The sequence below is a fragment of the Oncorhynchus nerka genome, linkage group LG15, assembly GCF_034236695.1.
Source record: "Oncorhynchus nerka isolate Pitt River linkage group LG15, Oner_Uvic_2.0, whole genome shotgun sequence".
Classification (NCBI taxonomy): Eukaryota; Metazoa; Chordata; class Actinopteri; order Salmoniformes; family Salmonidae; genus Oncorhynchus; species Oncorhynchus nerka.
The window spans coordinates 5,621,156-5,639,709 of record NC_088410.1 but is presented as its reverse complement, the minus strand read 5'-3'; the positions used below and the strand labels follow the sequence as shown (position 1 = coordinate 5,639,709).

At 48.7% G+C, this 18,554-nt stretch overlaps 1 protein-coding gene across 1 annotated transcript; it reads right to left on the bottom strand.

Moving 5' to 3' along the window:
- Positions 1 to 5,365: 5,365 nt before the first annotated feature.
- LOC135560309 (tektin-3-like) lies at positions 5,366 to 17,692 on the bottom strand. The gene is made up of 6 exons (XM_065002167.1): positions 17,132 to 17,692; positions 14,999 to 15,076; positions 14,494 to 14,564; positions 9,577 to 9,799; positions 9,336 to 9,490; positions 5,366 to 5,582 (listed from the first exon to the last, which is right to left on the bottom strand). The coding sequence occupies exons 1-6, from the start codon at positions 17,690 to 17,692 to the stop codon at positions 5,366 to 5,368; spliced, it is 1,305 nt and encodes a 434-aa protein (XP_064858239.1).
- Between the last annotated feature and the right edge of the window lie 862 nt (positions 17,693 to 18,554).

Here is an 18,554-nt window from a genome sequence, read left to right as displayed (position 1 = left end):
CAGATATGAATGACAGGAGAGAATGGGACACCAGATATGAATAACAGGAGAGAATGGGACACCAGATGAATGAATGGGACAGATATGAATGACAGGAGAGAATGGGACACCAGATATGAATGACAGGAGAGAATGGGACACCAGATATGACTTGGAATGGGACCCCAGATATGAATGACAGGAGAGAATGGGACACCAGATATGAATGACAGGAGAGAATGGGACACCAGATATGACTTGGAATGGGACCCCAGATATGAATGACAGGAGAGAATGGGACACCAGATATGAATGACAGGAGAGAATGGGACACCAGATATGACTTGGAATGGGACACCAGATATGAATGACAGGAGAGAATGGGACACCAGATATGAATGACAGGAGAGAATGGGACACCAGATATGACTTGGAATGGGACCCCAGATATGAATGACAGGAGAGAATGGGACACCAGATATGAATGACAGGAGAGAATGGGACACTGGATATGACTTAAACACCTTTATTCAACAGAACCACAGAAGAAGAAAGAGAAAGGACCTTCAATCTGTCTCTGTGTCTGTTTATGTCTTGTCTATGTGTATCCCACCAGTCTAGGGGTGGAGGGGTATGTCTTGTATATGTGTATCCCACCAGTCTAGGGGTGGAGGGGTATGTCTTGTCTTGTCTATGTGTACCAGTCTCTAGGGGTGGAGGGGTATGTCTTGTCTATGTGTATCCCACCAGTCTAGGGGTGGAGGGGTATGTCTTGTCTATGTGTACCAGTCTAGGGGTGGAGGGGTATGTCTTGTCTATGTGTACCAGTCTAGGGGTGGAGGGGTATGTCTTGTCTATGTGTATCCCACCAGTCTAGGGGTGGAGGGGTATGTCTTGTCTATGTGTATCAGTCTAGGGGTGGAGGGGTATGTCTTGTCTATGTGTATCAGTCTAGGGGTGGAGGGGTATGTCTTGTCTATGTGTATCAGTCTAGGGGTGGAGGGGTATGTCTTGTCTATGTGTATCAGTCTAGGGGTGGAGGGGTATGTCTTGTCTATGTGTATCAGTCTAGAGGTGGAGGGGTTTGTCTTGTCTATGTGTATCCCACCAGTTTAGGGGTGGAGGGGTATGTCTTGTCTATGTGTATCAGTCTAGGGGTGGAGGGGTATGTCTTGTCTATGTGTATCAGTCTAGGGGTGGAGGGGTATGTCTTGTCCCTGTGTATCAGTCTAGAGGTGGATGGGTATGTCTTGTCTATGTGTATCCCACCAGTCTAGAGGTGGAGGGGTATGTCTTGTCTATGTGTATCAGTCTAGGGGTGGAGGGGTATGTCTTGTCTATGTGTACCAGTGTAGGGGTGGAGGGGTATGTCTTGTCTATGTGTATCAGTCTAGGGGTGGAGGGGTATGTCTTGTCTATGTGTACCAGTGTAGGGGTGGAGGGGTATGTCTTGTCTATGTGTATCAGTCTAGGGGTGGAGGGGTATGTCTTGTCTATGTGTATCCCACCAGTCTAGGGGTGGAGGGGTATGTCTTGTCTATGTGTACCAGTCTAGGGGTGGAGGGGTATGTCTTGTCTATGTGTATCCCACCAGACTAGGGGTGGAGGGGTATGTCTTGTCTATGTGTATCAGTCTAGGGGTGGAGGGGTATGTCTTGTCTATGTGTATCCCACCAGTCTAGGGGTGGAGGGGTATGTCTTGTCTATGTGTATCAGTCTGGGGGTGGAGGGGTATGTCTTGTCTATGTGTATCAGTCTAGGGGTGGAGGGGTATGTCTTGTCTATGTGTATCAGTCTAGGGGTGGAGGGGTATGTCTTGTCTATGTGTATCCCACCAGTCTAGGGGTGGAGGGGTATGTCTTGTCTATGTGTATCAGTCTAGAGGTGGAGGGGTATGTCTTGTCTATGTGTATCAGTCTAGGGGTGGAGGGGTATGTCTTGTCTATGTGTATCAGTCAAGGGGTGGAGGGGTATGTCTTGTCTATGTGTATCAGTCTAGGGGTGGAGGGGTATGTCTTGTCTATGTGTATCCCACCAGTCTAGGGGTGGAGGGGTATGTCTTGTCTATGTGTATCCCACCAGTCTAGGGGTGGAGGGGTATGTCTTGTCTATGTGTATCAGTCTAGGGGTGGAGGGGTATGTCTTGTCTATGTGTATCCCACCAGTCTAGGGGTGGAGGGGTATGTCTAGTCTATGTGTATCAGTCTAGGGGTGGAGGGGTATGTCTTGTCTATGTTTATCAGTCTAGGGGTGGAGGGGTATGTCTTGTCTATGTGTACCAGTCTAGGGGTGGAGGGGTATGTCTTGTCTATGTTTATCAGTCTAGGGGTGGAGGGGTATGTCTTGTCTATGTGTACCAGTCTAGGGGTGGAGGGGTATGTATTGTCTATGTGTATCAGTCTAGGGGTGGAGGGGTATGTCTTGTCTATGTGTATCAGTCTAGAGGTGGAGGGGTATGTCTTGTCTATGTGTATCAGTCTAGGGGTGGAGGGGTATGTCTTGTCTATGTGTATCAGTCTAGGGGTGGAGGGGTATGTCTTGTCTATGTGTATCCCACCAGTCTAGGGGTGGAGGGGTATGTCTTGTCTATGTGTATCAGTCTAGGGGTGGAGGGGTATGTCTTGTCTATGTGTATCCCACCAGTCTAGAGGTGGAGGGGTATGTCTTGTCTATGTGTATCCCACCAGTCTAGGGGTGGAGGGGTATGTCTCGTCTATGTGTATCAGTCTAGGGGTGGAGGGGTATGTCTTGTCTATGTGTATCCCACCAGTCTAGGGGTGGAGGGGTATGTCTCGTCTATGTGTATCAGTCTAGGGGTGGAGGGGTATGTCTTGTCTATGTGTATCCCACCAGTCTAGGGGTGGAGGGGTATGTCTAGTCTATGTGTATCAGTCTAGGGGTGGAGGGGTATGTCTAGTCTATGTGTATCCCACCAGTCTAGGGGTGGAGGGGTATGTCTTGTCTATGTGTATCAGTCTAGGGGTGGAGGGGTATGTCTTGTCTATGTGTATCAGTCTAGGGGTGGAGGGGTATGTCTAGTCTATGTGTATCAGTCTAGGGGTGGAGGGGTATGTCTTGTCTATGTGTATCCCACCAGTCTAGGGGTGGAGGGGTATGTCTAGTCTATGTGTATCAGTCTAGAGGTAGAGGGGTATGTCTTGTCTATGTGTATCCCACCAGTCTAGGGGTGGAGGGGTATGTCTAGTCTATGTGTATCAGTCTAGAGGTAGAGGGGTATGTCTTGTCTATGTGTATCAGTCTAGGGGTGGAGGGGTATGTCTTGTCTATGTGTATCCCACCAGTCTAGGGGTGGAGGGGTATGTCTTGTCTATGTGTATCCCACCAGTCTAGGGGTGGAGGGGTATGTCTTGTCTATGTGTATCCCACCAGTCTAGGGGTGGAGGGGTATGTCTTGTCTATGTGTATCCCACCAGTCTAGGGGTGGAGGGGTATGTCTTGTCTATGTGTATCCCACCAGTCTAGGGGTGGAGGGGTATGTCTTGTCTATGTGTATCAGTCTATGGGTGGAGGGGTATGTCTAGTCTATGTGTATCAGTCTAGAGGTGGAGGGGTATGTCTAGTCTATGTGTATCAGTCTAGGGGTGGAGGGGTATGTCTTGTCTATGTGTATCAGTCTAGGGGTGGAGGGGTATGTCTTGTCTATGTGTATCAGTCTAGGGGTGGAGGGGTATGTCTTGTCTATGTGTATCCCACCAGTCTAGGGGTGGAGGGTATGTCTTGTCTATGTGTATCAGTCTAGGGGTGGAGGGTATGTCTTGTCTATGTGTATCCCACCAGTCTAGGGGTGGAGGGGTATGTCTTGTCTATGTGTATCCCACCAGTCTAGGGGTGGAGGGGTATGTCTTGTCTATGTGTATCAGTCTAGGGGTGGAGGGGTATGTCTAGTCTATGTGTATCAGTCTAGGGGTGGAGGGGTATGTCTTGTCTATGTGTATCCCACCAGTCTAGAGGTGGAGGGGTATGTCTTGTCTATGTGTATCAGTCTAGGGGTGGAGGGGTATGTCTTGTCTATGTGTATCCCACCAGTCTAGGGGTGGAGGGGTATGTCTTGTCTATGTGTATCAGTCTAGGGGTGGAGGGGTATGTCTTGTCTATGTGTATCAGTCTAGGGGTGGAGGGGTATGTCTAGTCTATGTGTATCCCACCAGTCTAGGGGTGGAGGGGTATGTCTTGTCTATGTGTATCAGTCTAGGGGTGGAGGGGTATGTCTTGTCTATGTGTATCCCACCAGTCTAGGGGTGGAGGGGTATGTCTTGTCTATGTGTATCCCACCAGTCTAGGGGTGGAGGGGTATGTCTTGTCTATGTGTATCAGTCTAGGGGTGGAGGGGTATGTCTTGTCTATGTGTATCCCACCAGTCTAGGGGTGGAGGGGTATGTCTAGTCTATGTGTATCAGTCTAGGGGTGGAGGGGTATGTCTTGTCTATGTGTATCAGTCTAGGGGTGGAGGGGTATGTCTTGTCTATGTGTATCCCACCAGTCTAGGGGTGGAGGGGTATGTCTTGTCTATGTGTATCAGTCTAGGGGTGGAGGGGTATGTCTTGTCTATGTGTATCAGTCTAGGGGTGGAGGGGTATGTCTTGTCTATGTGTATCAGTCTAGGGGTGGAGGGGTATGTCTAGTCTATGTGTACCAGTCTAGGGGTGGAGGGGTATGTCTTGTCTATGTGTATCAGTCTAGAGGTAGAGGGGTATGTCTTGTCTATGTGTATCAGTCTAGGGGTGGAGGGGTATGTCTTGTCTATGTGTATCCCACCAGTCTAGGGGTGGAGGGGTATGTCTAGTCTATGTGTATCAGTCTAGGGGTGGAGGGGTATGTCTTGTCTATGTGTATCAGTCTAGGGGTGGAGGGGTATGTCTTGTCTATGTGTATCAGTCTAGGGGTGGAGGGGTATGTCTTGTCTATGTGTATCAGTCTAGGGGTGGAGGGGTATGTCTTGTCTATGTGTATCCCACCAGTCTAGGGGTGGAGGGGTATGTCTAGTCTATGTGTATCCCACCAGTCTAGGGGTGGAGGGGTATGTCTTGTCTATGTGTATCAGTCTAGAGGTGGAGGGGTATGTCTTGTCTATGTGTATCCCACCAGTCTAGGGGTGGAGGGGTATGTCTTGTCTATGTGTATCCCACCAGTCTAGAGGTGGAGGGGTATGTCTTGTCTATGTGTATCCCACCAGTCTAGGGGTGGAGGGGTATGTCTTGTCTATGTGTATCCCACCAGTCTAGGGGTGGAGGGGTATGTCTTGTCTATGTGTATCAGTCTAGGGGTGGAGGGGTATGTCTTGTCTATGTGTATCAGTCTAGAGGTGGAGGGGTATGTCTTGTCTATGTGTATCCCACCAGTCTAGGGGTGGAGGGGTATGTCTTGTCTATGTGTATCCCACCAGTCTAGGGGTGGAGGGGTATGTCTTGCGGAGTCCTAGACATCTCTCCTGGTCGATAAACAGGGAGTGGGCCTTAGTGTAAAGCTCCTGTTCTAAAACACTCTTACAGCCAGCCAGCTGCTGCAGGTTGGCCTGGGCTTCAGACAACCTCTGTCTCAGAGATAAAACAGTGTCCTGGAGACCAGACACCTCAGACAGCAACCTGGGAGGAGGGAGAGAGAGAAAGAGAGAGAGAGAGAGAGACAGAGAGAGAGAGAGAGAGAGAGAGAGAGAGAGAGAGACAGAGAGAGAGAATGTCTAATGTCTTTATTCTTTTGGAACTTCTGTGAGTGTACTGTATATAATATGACATTTCTCATGTGTGTGAGTGTACTGTGTGAGTGTACTGTGTGAGTGTACCGTGTGAGTGTACTGTGTGAGTGTACTGTGTGAGTGTACTGTGAGAGTGTACTGTGTGAGTGTACTGTGTGAGTGTACCGTGTGAGTGTACTGTGTGAGTGTACCGTGTGAGTGTACTGTGTGAGTGTACTGTGTGAGTGTACTGTGTGAGTGTACCGTGTGAGTGTACCGTGTGAGTGTACCGTGTGAGTGTACTGTGTGAGTGTACTGTGTGAGTGTACCGTGTGAGTGTACCGTGTGAGTGTACCGTGTGAGTGTACCGTGTGAGTGTACTGTGTGAGTGTACCGTGTGAGTGTACCGTGTGAGTGTACCGTGTGAGTGTACCGTGTGAGTGTACCGTGTGAGTGTACCGTGTGAGTGTACTGTGTGAGTGTACCGTGTGAGTGTACCGTGAGAGTGTACCGTGTGAGTGTACTGTGTGAGTGTACTGTGTGAGTGTACTGTGTGAGTGTACCGTGTGAGTGTACTGTGTGAGTGTACTGTGTTAGTGTACTGTGTGAGTGTACTGTGTGAGTGTACTGTGTGAGTGTACCGTGTGAGTGTACTGTGTGAGTGTACTGTGTGAGTGTACTGTGAGAGTGTACTGTGTGAGTGTACTGTGTGAGTGTACCGTGTGAGTGTACTGTGAGAGTGTACTGTGTGAGTGTACTGTGTGAGTGTACTGTGTGAGTGTACTGTGTGAGTGTACTGTGAGAGTGTACTGTGTGAGTGTACTGTGTGAGTGTACTGTGTGAGTGTACCGTGTGAGTGTACTGTGTGAGTGTACCGTGTGAGTGTACCGTGTGAGTGTACTGTGTGAGTGTACTGTGTGAGTGTACCGTGTGAGTGTACCGTGTGAGTGTACTGTGTGAGTGTACTGTGTGAGTGTACTGTGTGAGTGTACCGTGTGAGTGTACTGTGTGAGTGTACTGTGTGAGTGTACTGTGTGAGTGTACCGTGTGAGTGTACTGTGTGAGTGTACCGTGTGAGTGTACCGTGTGAGTGTACTGTGTGAGTGTACTGTGTGAGTGTACCGTGTGAGTGTACCGTGTGAGTGTACCGTGTGAGTGTACTGTGTGAGTGTACTGTGTGAGTGTACTGTGTGAGTGTACCGTGTGAGTGTACCGTGTGAGTGTACCGTGTGAGTGTACCGTGTGAGTGTACCGTGTGAGTGTACTGTGAGAGTGTACTGTGTGAGTGTACTGTGAGAGTGTACCGTGTGAGTGTACTGTGTATAATATGTACTGTAGTGTTGGTGTACTGTAGTGTTGGTGTGTACCGTAGTGTACTGTATTGTTGGTGTGTACTGCAATGTTGGTGTACTGTGGTGTAGTGTTGGTTTGTTTGGTTTTCTTCTTTCCTTGCTCTGGCAACATGTTAACATGTGTTTATCTGGTGTGTGTGTTAACATGTGTTTATCTGGTGTGTGTGTTAACATGTGTTTATCTGGTGTGTGTGTTAACATGTGTTTCCTGTGCCAAAAAAAAGCCCCTTGAAATGAATTGAATTGAATTGAGAGACACAGAGAAAAGCACACAGATCAATATATCGTTAGCCACTTAGCCTACATGCTATGTTTGTAACCGTGAGAGTGTGTGTTACCTGGTGTGTGTGTGTGTTACCTGGTGTGTGTCTGTCTCTGTGTGTGTTACCTGGTGTGTGTGTGTCTCTGTGTGTGTCTCAGTGTGTGTTACCTGGTGTGTGTGTTTGTCTGTCTGTCTCAGTGTGTGTCTCAGTGTGTCTCAGTATGTCTCAGTGTGTGTCTCAGTGTGTCTCAGTATGTCTCAGTGTGTGTCTCAGTGTGTGTCTCAGTGTGTGTGTGTCTCAGTGTGTGTGTGCGTCTCAGTGTGTCTGTCTGTCTCACTGTGTGTCTCAGTGTGTGTGTGTGTCTCAGTGTGTGTTACCTGGTGTGTGTCTGTCTCAGTGTGTGTGTGTGTCTCAGTGTGTGTTACCTGGTGTGTGTCTGTCTCAGTGTGTGTTACCTGGTGTGTGTCTGTCTCAGTGTGTGTTACCTGGTGTGTCTGTCTGTCTGTCTCAGTGTGTGTTACCTGGTGTGTCTGTCTGTCTCAGTGTGTGTTACCTGGTGTGTGTGTGTCTCAGTGTGTGTTACCTGGTGTGTGTGTGTGTGTCTCAGTGTGTGTTACCTGGTGTGTGTCTGTCTGTCTCAGTGTGTGTTACCTGGTGTGTGTGTGTCTCAGTGTGTGTTACCTGGTGTGTGTGTGTGTGTCTCAGTGTGTGTTACCTGGTGTGTGTGTGTCTGTCTGTCTCAGTGTGTGTGTGGGTGTCTCAGTGTGTGTCTCAGTGTGTGTGTGTGTCTCAGTGTGTGTTACCTGGTGTGTCTGTCTGTCTCAGTGTGTGTTACCTGGTGTGTGTCTGTCTCAGTGTGTGTTACCTGGTGTGTGTCTGTCTCAGTGTGTGTTACCTGGTGTGTGTGTGTGTCTCAGGGTGTGTTACCTGGTGTGTGTGTCTGTCTCAGTGTGTGTTACCTGGTGTGTGTGTGTGTGTGTGTCTCAGTGTGTGTTACCTGGTGTGTGTGTCTGTCTCAGTGTGTGTTACCTGGTGTGTGTCTGTCTGTCTGTCACAGTGTGTGTTACCTGGTGTGTGTGTCTGTCTCAGTGTGTGTTACCTGGTGTGTGCGTGTGTCTCAGTGTGTGTTACCTGGTGTGTGTCTGTCTGTCTCAGTGTGTGTTACCTGGTGTGTGTCTGTCTGTCTGTCTCAGCGTGTGTTACCTGGTGTGTGTGTGTGGGTCTCAGTGTGTGTTACCTGGTGTGTGTGTGTCTCAGTGTGTATTACCTGGTGTGTGTGTGTGTGTGTGTCTCAGTGTGTGTTACCTGGTGTGTGTGTGTGTGTCTCAGTGTGTGTTACTTGGTGTGTGTGTGTGTGTCTCAGTGTGTCTCAGTGTGTGTGTGTGTGTGTCTCAGTGTGTGTCTCAGTGTGTGTGTGTGTCTCAGTGTGTGTTACCTGGTGTGTGTGTGTGTGTGTGTCTCAGTATGTCTCAGTGTGTGTGTGTGTCTCAGTGTGTGTCTCAGTGTGTGTGTGTGTCTCAGTGTGTGTTACCGGCTGTGTGTGTGTGTGTCTCAGTGTGTGTTACCGGCTGTGTGTGTGTGTCTCAGTGTGTGTCTCAGTGTGTGTCTCAGTGTGTGTGTGTGTGTCTCAGTGTGTGTGTGTGTCTCAGTGTGTGTTACCTGCTGTGTGTGTGTGTCTCAGTGTGTCTCAGTGTGTGTGTGTGTCTCAGTGTGTGTCTCAGTGTGTGTGTGTGTCTCAGTGTGTGTCTCAGTGTGTGTGTCTCAGTGTGTGTTACCTGCTGTGTGTGTGTGTCTCAGTGTGTGTTACCGGCTGTGTGTGTGTGTCTCAGTGTGTGTCTCAGTGTGTGTCTCAGTGTGTGTGTGTGTGTCTCAGTGTGTGTGTGTGTCTCAGTGTGTGTTACCTGCTGTGTGTGTGTGTCTCAGTGTGTCTCAGTGTGTGTGTGTGTCTCAGTGTGTGTCTCAGTGTGTGTGTGTGTCTCAGTGTGTGTCTCAGTGTGTGTGTCTCAGTGTGTGTTACCTGCTGTGTGTGTGTGTCTCAGTGTGTGTTACCTGGTGTGTGGTTGGTCCCTGCAGAGCTCTATGTTAGGTCTATAGGTGCGTTCCTCCAGCCTAGACTGAGCCACTCTGAGGGGGGCTCTCGTCGCCCAGATGGACCCCTCCAAATCTGAGATGGTACGCTCCATCTGATGCATCTCCTGCAAGGTCTGGAGAGAGATGGAGAGGGAGAGGGGGGTCAGCACACAGAACACACACACACAACAATGAAAATACACACACAGACCCCCCCCACCTTGGCCAGGTGCTGCTGTAGCGTGTTCCTAGCGTGTCTGGTCTGGTTGACACGGAGCGTGAAGGCGGCGTTGACACGGTTGTACTGAGACCACATGTCTCTCGCCGCGGCAACCAGGGTTCCCTCCACCAGCTCCGTTAGCTCCCGCGTGGCTCGTCTCTCCGACGCCGACTTCCCGATGTTGTCCTCCGAATACTGAACCCAAGACACCGGCACTGAGACACTACAGGAAGGGAGGGGGGACAAATCACATGTTGTCCTCCTGAATACTGAACCCAAGACACTGAGACACTACAGGGAGGGAGGAGGGACAAATCACATGATGTCCTCCTGAATACTGAACCCAAGGCACTGAGACACTACAGGGAGGGAGGAGGGACAAATCACATGTTGTCCTCCTGAATACTGAACCCAAGACACCGGCACTGAGACACTACAGGGAGGGAGGAGGGACAAATCACATGTTGTCCTCCTGAATACTGAACCCAAGACACCGGCACTGAGACACTACAGGGAGGGAGGAGGGACAAATCACATGTTGTCCTCCTGAATACTGAACCCAAGACACCGGCACTGAGACACTACAGGGAGGGAGGAGGGACAAATCACATGTTGTCCTCCTGAATACTGAACCCAAGACACTGAGACACTACAGGGAGGGAGGAGGGACAAATCACATGTTGTCCTCCTGAATACTGAACCCAAGACACTGAGACACTACAGGGAGGGAGGAGGGACAAATCACATGATGTCCTCCTGAATACTGAACCCAAGACACTATAACAGTTGGTCAGTGTTACCTGGTATCTACCAGGCTGAGGTCAGGGTAACAGTTGGTCAGTGTTACCTGGTATCTACCAGGCTGAGCTCAGGGTAATAACTGGTAGCAGGAGAACAGCTGGTCAGTGTTACCTGGTATCTACCAGGCTGAGGTCAGGGTAATAACTGGTAGCAGGAGAACAGCTGGTCAGTGTTACCTGGTATCTACCAGGCTGAAGTCAGGGTAATAACTGGTAGCAGGAGAACAGCTGGTCAGTGTTACCTGGTATCTACCAGGCTGAGGTCAGGGTAATAACTGGTAGCAGGAGAACAGTTGGTCAGTGTTACCTGGTATCTGCCAGGCTGAGGTCAGGGTAATATCTGGTAGCAGGAGAACAGCTGGTCAGTGTTACCTGGTATCTACCAGGCTGAGGTCAGGGTAATAACTGGTAGCAGGAGAACAGTTGGTCAGTGTTACCTGGTATCTACCAGGCTGAGGTCAGGGTAATAACTGGTAGCAGGAGAACAGCTGGTCAGTGTTACCTGGTATCTACCAGGCTGAGGTCAGGGTAATAACTGGTAGCAGGAGAACAGTTGGTCAGTGTTACCTGGTATCTACCAGGCTGAGGTCAGGGTAACAGTTGGTCAGTGTTACCTGGTATCTACCAGGCTGAGGTCAGGGTAATAGCTGGTAGCAGGAGAACAGTTGGTCAGTGTTACCTGGTATCTACCAGGCTGAGGTCAGGGTAATAGCTGGTAGCAGGAGAACAGTTGGTCAGTGTTACCTGGTATCTACCAGGCTGAGGTCAGGGTAATAACTGGTAGCAGGAGAACAGTTGGTCAGTGTTACCTGGTATCTACCAGGCTGAGGTCAGGGTAACAGTTGGTCAGTGTTACCTGGTATCTACCAGGCTGAGGTCAGGGTAATAGCTGGTAGCAGGAGAACAGTTGGTCAGTGTTACCTGGTATCTACCAGGCTGAGGTCAGGGTAATAGCTGGTAGCAGGAGAACAGTTGGTCAGTGTTACCTGGTATCTACCAGGCTGAGGTCAGGGTAATAGCTGGTAGCAGGAGAACAGTTGGTCAGTGTTACCTGGTATCTACCAGGCTGAGGTCAGGGTCATAGCTGGTAGCAGGAGAACAGCTGGTCAGTGTTACCTGGTATCTACCAGGCTGAGGTCAGGGTAATAACTGGTAGCAGGAGAACAGTTGGTCAGTGTTACCTGGTATCTACCAGGCTGAGGTCAGGTTAACAGCTGGTCAGTGTTACCTGGTATCTACCAGGCTGAGGTCAGGGTAACAGTTGGTCAGTGTTACCTGGTATCTACCAGGCTGAGGTCAGGGTAATAGCTGGTAGCAGGAGAACAGTTGGTCAGTGTTACCTGGTATCTACCAGGCTGAGGTCAGTGTAATAACTGGTAGCAGGAGAACAGTTGGTCAGTGTTACCTGGTATCTACCAGGCTGAGGTCAGGGTAATAGCTGGTAGCAGGAGAACAGTTGGTCAGTGTTACCTGGTATCTACCAGGCTGAGGTCAGGGTAATAGCTGGTAGCAGGAGAACAGCTGGTCAGTGTTACCTGGTATCTACCAGGCTGAGGTCAGTGTAATAGCTGGTAGCAGGAGAACAGTTGGTCAGTGTTACCTGGTATCTACCAGGCTGAGGTCAGGGTAATAGCTGGTAGCAGGAGAACAGTTGGTCAGTGTTACCTGGTATCTACCAGGCTGAGGTCAGGGTAATAGCTGGTAGCAGGAGAACAGCTGGTCAGTGTTACCTGGTATCTACCAGGCTGAGGTCAGGGTAATAGCTGGTAGCAGGAGAACAGCTGGTCAGTGTTACCTGGTATCTACCAGGCTGAGGTCAGGGTAATAACTGGTAGCAGGAGAACAGTTGGTCAGTGTTACCTGGTATCTACCAGGCTGAGGTCAGGGTAATAACTGGTAGCAGGAGAACAGTTGGTCAGTGTTACCTGGTATCTACCAGGCTGAGGTCAGGGTAATAGCTGGTAGCAGGAGAACAGTTGGTCAGTGTTACCTGGTATCTACCAGGCTGAGGTCAGGGTAACAGTTGGTCAGTGTTACCTGGTATCTACCAGGCTGAGGTCAGGGTAATAGCTGGTAGCAGGAGAACAGTTGGTCAGTGTTACCTGGTATCTACCAGGCTGAGGTCAGGGTAATAGCTGGTAGAAGGAGAACAGTTGGTCAGTGTTACCTGGTATCTACCAGGCTGAGGTCAGGGTAATAGCTGGTAGCAGGAGAACAGTTGGTCAGTGTTACCTGGTATCTACCAGGCTGAGGTCAGGGTAATAGCTGGTAGCAGGAGAACAGTTGGTCAGTGTTACCTGGTATCTACCAGGCTGAGGTCAGGGTAATAACTGGTAGCAGGAGAACAGTTGGTCAGTGTTACCTGGTATCTACCAGGCTGAGGTCAGGGTAATAACTGGTAGCAGGAGAACAGTTGGTCAGTGTTACCTGGTATCTACCAGGCTGAGGTCAGGGTAATAGCTGGTAGCAGGAGAACAGCTGGTCAGTGTTACCTGGTATCTACCAGGCTGAGGTCAGGGTAATAGCTGGTAGCAGGAGAACAGTTGGTCAGTGTTACCTGGTATCTACCAGGCTGAGGTCAGGGTAATAACTGGTAGCAGGAGAACAGTTGGTCAGTGTTACCTGGTATCTACCAGGCTGAGGTCAGGGTAATAGCTGGTAGCAGGAGAACAGCTGGTCAGTGTTACCTGGTATCTACCAGGCTGAGGTCAGGGTAATAGCTGGTAGCAGGAGAACAGTTGGTCAGTGTGTGACAGTGGCTGTCGATCTGGAGAGCTCTGTGTTTATCATTCATGTCTTTTTCCAACTGGTGTTGCACTCTCCTGTTGGACCTGCGCACACACACACACACACACACACACAAACGCACACACACACAGAGACACACACACACACACACACACACACACACACACACACACACACACACACACACGTGCACATTAAGTCATCCATTAGATTTCCTTTAGATCTTAGTTTAATTAAACCAATTTGTAATGTGATGTGCAATTAGTTGGAGTTTCTCTATAGGAAAAGATTTACAGAATGGTTTATCTATCGTTGCTATTGACAAGAAATCTCTGTTGAGTCAGACTTATTCCAGTTAGCCAGCCCCTACCACGTTATCATCAAGTGTTGAGTCTGACTTATTCCAGTTAGCCAGCCCCTACCACGTTATCATCAAGTGTTGAGTCTGACTTATTCCAGTTAGCCAGCCCCTACCACGTTATCATCAAGTGTTGAGTCTGACTTATTCCAGTTAGCCAGCCTCTACCACGTTATCATTGAGTCGGACTTATTCCAGTTAGCCAGCCTCTACCACGTTATCATCAAGTGTTGAGTCAGACTTATTCCAGTTAGCCAGCCCCTACCACGTTATCATTGAGTCTGACTTATTCCAGTTAGCCTGCCCATACCACGTTATCATTGAGTCTGACTTATTCCAGTTAGCCAGCCCCCTACCACGTTATCATCAAGTGTTGAGTCAGACTTATTCCAGTTAGCCAGCCCCTACCACGTTATCATTGAGTCTGACTTATTCCAGTTAGCCAGCCTCTACCACGTTATCATTGAGTCTGACTTATTCCAGTTAGCCAGCCCCCTACCACGTTATCATCAAGTGTTGAGTCAGACTTATTCCAGTTAGCCAGCCTCTACCACGTTATCATTGAGTCTGACTTATTCCAGTTATCCAGCCCCTACCATGATATCATCAAGTGTTGAGTCAGACTTATTCCAGTTAGCCAGCCCCTACCACGTTATCATCAAGTGTTGAGTCTGACTTATTCCAGTTAGCCAGCCACTACCACGTTATCATCAAGTGTTGAGTCTGACTTATTCCAGTTAGCCAGCCTCTACCACGTTATCATTGAGTCAGACTTATTCCAGTTAGCCGGCCCCTACTACATGAGAATCAAAACAAAGTCCAGAAATAAAACAAAGATTTGTGATGATTTGTTCAACTTAATTCTAGTTGCAGTGATTCATCTCAGCAAGGGGCTCTGTAGTAACAACTAAAGGTCAACTGTGTGTGTGTGTGTGTGTGTGTGTGTGGTGTGTGTGTGTGTGTGTGTGTGTGTGTGTGTGTGTGTGTGTGTGTGTGTGTGTGTGTACTCACTCCAGCTGTTTCTGGACTTTGTCTCTTGTCCTCTCCAACTGTTCCTGAGAAGACCTGATCACTGTTACCTCCTGAAGAGAGATATGGAGGGAGGGAGGGAGGGAGGGAGGGAGGGAGAGAGAGAGAGAGAGAGGGAGGGAGGGAGGGAGGGGGAGGGAGGGAGCGCGGGAGGGAGGGAGGGAGCGCGGGAGGGAGGGAGCGCGGGAGGGGAGGGAGGGAGAGAGAGAGAGAGAGAGAGAGAGAGAGAGCGTGGGGAGGGGGGAGGGGTGGGAGGGAGGGAGGGAGGGAGGGAGGGAGGGAGGGAGGGAGGGAGAAACAAAGAACAAAGGTGAGTGGAAATAAAAGCGATGGACGGGTCAGACAGACGTGGGTGGACTTATTCTGTTAACCTTCAACAAGTGTGTGTGTGTGTGTGTGTGTGTGTGTGTGTGTGTGTGTGTGTGTGTGTGTGTGTGTGTGTGTGTGTGTGTGTGTGTGTGTGTGTGTGTGTGTGTGTGTATTTCACCTGCACCAGTTCTTTCTCCACTACATCGATGACTCCGTCGTTGAGGTTCTGACACTGGAACTGGCACTCCTGGGACATCTGACACACACACACACACACACACACACACACACACACACAACCATTTAGTTTCAATCTATAAAGCGTTATTTACTTTACAGTAGATACTAGCCTGGGTGCCAGTCTGGTTCTCTTTACAGTAGATACTAGCCTGGATGCCAGTCTGGTTCTCTTTACAGTAGATACTAGCCTGGGTGCCAGTCTGGTTCTCTTTACAGTAGACACTAGCCTGGGTGCCAGTCTGGTTCTCTTTACAGTAGACACTAGCCTGGGTGCCAATCTGGTTCTCTTTAAGGTAGACACTAGCCTGGGTGCCAGTCTGGTTCTCTTTACAGTAGATACTAGCCTGGGTACCAGTCTGGTTATCTTTACAGTAGACACTAGCCTGGGTGCCAGTCTGGTTGTCTTTACAGTAGATACTAGCCTGGGTGCCAGTCTGGTTCTCTTTACAGTAGACACTAGCCTGGGTACCAGTCTGGTTCTCTTTACAGTAGACACTAGCCTGGGTACCAGTCTGGTTCTCTTTACAGTAGATACTAGCCTGGGTGCCAGTCTGGTTCTCTTTACAGTAGACACTAGCCTGGGTACCAGTCTGGTTCTCTTTACAGTAGATACTAGCCTGGGTGCCAGTCTGGTTCTCTTTACAGTAGATACTAGCCTGGGTGCCAGTCTGGTTCTCTTTACAGTAGACACTAGCCTGGGTACCAGTCTGGTTCTCTTTACAGTAGACACTAGCCTGGGTACCAGTCTGGTTCTCTTTACAGTAGACACTAGCCTGGGTACCAGTCTGGTTCTCTTTACAGTAGATACTAGCCTGGGTGCCAGTCTGGTTCTCTTTACAGTAGATACTAGCCTGGGTACCAGTCTGGTTCTCTTTACAGTAGATACTAGCTTGGGTGCCAGTCTGGTTCTCTTTACAGTAGATACTAGCCTGGGTGCCAGTCTGGTTCTCTTTACAGTAGACACTAGCCTGGGTACCAGTCTGGTTCTCTTTACAGTAGATACTAGCCTGGGTGCCAGTCTGGTTCTCTTTACAGTAGATACTAGCCTGGGTACCAGTCTGGTTCTCTTTACAGTAGACACTAGCCTGGGTGCCAGTCTGGTTCTCTTTACAGTAGATACTAGCCTGGGTACCAGTCTGGTTCTCTTTACAGTAGATACTAGCCTGGGTGCCAGTCTGGTTCTCTTTACAGTAGATACTAGCCTGGGTGCCAGTCTGGTTCTCTTTACAGTAGATACTAGCCTGGGTGCCAGTCTGGTTCTCTTTACAGTAGACACTAGCCTGGGTGCCAGTCTGGTTCTCTTTACAGTAGATACTAGCCTGCGTGCCAGTCTGGTTCTCTTTACAGTAGATACTAGCCTGGGTGCCAGTCTGGTTCTCTTTACAGTAGATACTAGCGTGGGTACCAGTCTGGTTCTCTTTACAGTAGATACTAGCCTGGGTGCCAGTCTGGTTCTCTTTACAGTAGACACTAGCCTGGGTACCAGTCTGGTTCTCTTTACAGTAGATACTAGCCTGGGTGCCAGTCTGGTTCACTTTACAGTAGATACTAGCTTGGGTACCAGTCTGGTTCTCTTTACAGTAGATACTAGCCTGGGTGCCAGTCTGGTTCTCTTTACAGTAGATACTAGCGTGGGTACCAGTCTGGTTCTCTTTACAGTAGATACTAGCCTGGGTACCAGTCTGGTTCTCTTTACAGTAGATACTAGCCTGGGTACCAGTCTGGTTCTCTTTACAGTAGACACTATCAATGTTTCATGGTACATAACAAATAACAACCGATGCCTTATTTAGGCTGGTTCACTAGTATATATAGGGAATTCTACCTTTAATTTTGAATACAGACCAAGTTGTACATTTACTGCAGCTACTAGTTCTACAGCTTAACCAGCTCTTCCATTATCTTACACAACACAGGACTTTTCAAACCGGAATTGTAATAAAAACGTTAAAGAATAAGATGCCAAGACACCCATCACCGTATTATCTCATTATCCTCAGAAACTCCAAATCAATAAATTGATAAATGATCGAATTTATTTTTATCAATCATCTTTCTGTCACTCGCTCACCTGCAGTGGTCCGTCGGTCTCCTTTAAGGCCCTGTCCAACCGAAACTTGACCTGACGTAGCCTCTCCGTGTCCCGGAGAAGCTGCTCGAGCTCGAACCCCAGCTCGCTCCGCCAGAACGAGATTTCCGTTATCCGTTCACCGATCCACCGGGAGCTGTCAGACTGCGTTCGCCGCGTAAGCTGCTCTTTACTCTGGATCAACCGGGAGGTCTCGCGCCAGAAGCTTTCCGCATGCCGCCTGTTGCTCTCCAAGCGCCGGTAGTTTACGTTGTTGGCGCGCAGCCAATCTTCCCGGGTGATCTGACACATGGCTACCGGGTTCGGTTTGAGAGGCGGCATCCTAATGAGCTGTTCCCCTCCCCAATGGGTCTCGAACGGCTCCGTGGATTTCCGCTGAACAGAGACCAGCCTGGGTTTGGACTTCCCGCTTCCCGTTAGGTCGAAGCTGACTTGCTGTGGCTGAAGCTGCGTGGCACTGAAGCCCTTGTAGCTGTCTCTCATGGTGGTCAGGCTCGGTAAGAATCCAGAGGAACAAGGTCTCAAGGATCCGTAGACTTCCATCGGTGCAGGAGATCCTGAGCGAACACGGGTGAGACCTGCTGTCCGGCCGCTCGTGGTGACAAACAGCCTTGAGCCCCGAACACTGTTGTTTTATAACCTGATGACTCCTGGTTTATGACGGGGACATTGTGACATCGTGATAGAACTGCTGGAGGCCCGTAGAAAACCAATTATAGAATTTAGGAATGATTTTCAAATTCTAGCTGCTTTATTGGCGTGAAAAAACATTGTTTCAATATTGCCAAAGCAACAACAAATATACATTGTAATACAATTATAAACAATAAACAAATAACAATATAAAATGGTAGTAAATAATAATACAACAATTAAATTCAAAAAAATAAAATGTCAGTAGTAGAAATGTAATAAATATAATAATCTAAACATGGATAATGAAACTAATTTATAACTAAATAACGGTCATCTTCTCCTTCATATCAGTACTACAACTACCATCATCATTACTAAATGAAACTATAACTAATTTATAACTAAATAACGGTCATCTCCTCCTTTATACCAGTACTACAACTACCATCATCATTACTAAATGAAACTATAACCATCATTACTACTCTACTACAACCACCACCATCATTACTACTCTACTACAACCACCACCATCATTACTACTACAACTACCATCATCATTACTACTCTACTACAACCACCACCATCATTACTACTCTACTACAACCACCACCATCATTACTACTACAACTACCATCATCATTACTACTCTACAACCACCATCATCATCATTACTACTACAACTACCATCATCATTACTACTCTACTACAACCACCATCATCATTACTACTCTACTACAACCATCACCATCATCATTACTACTACAAC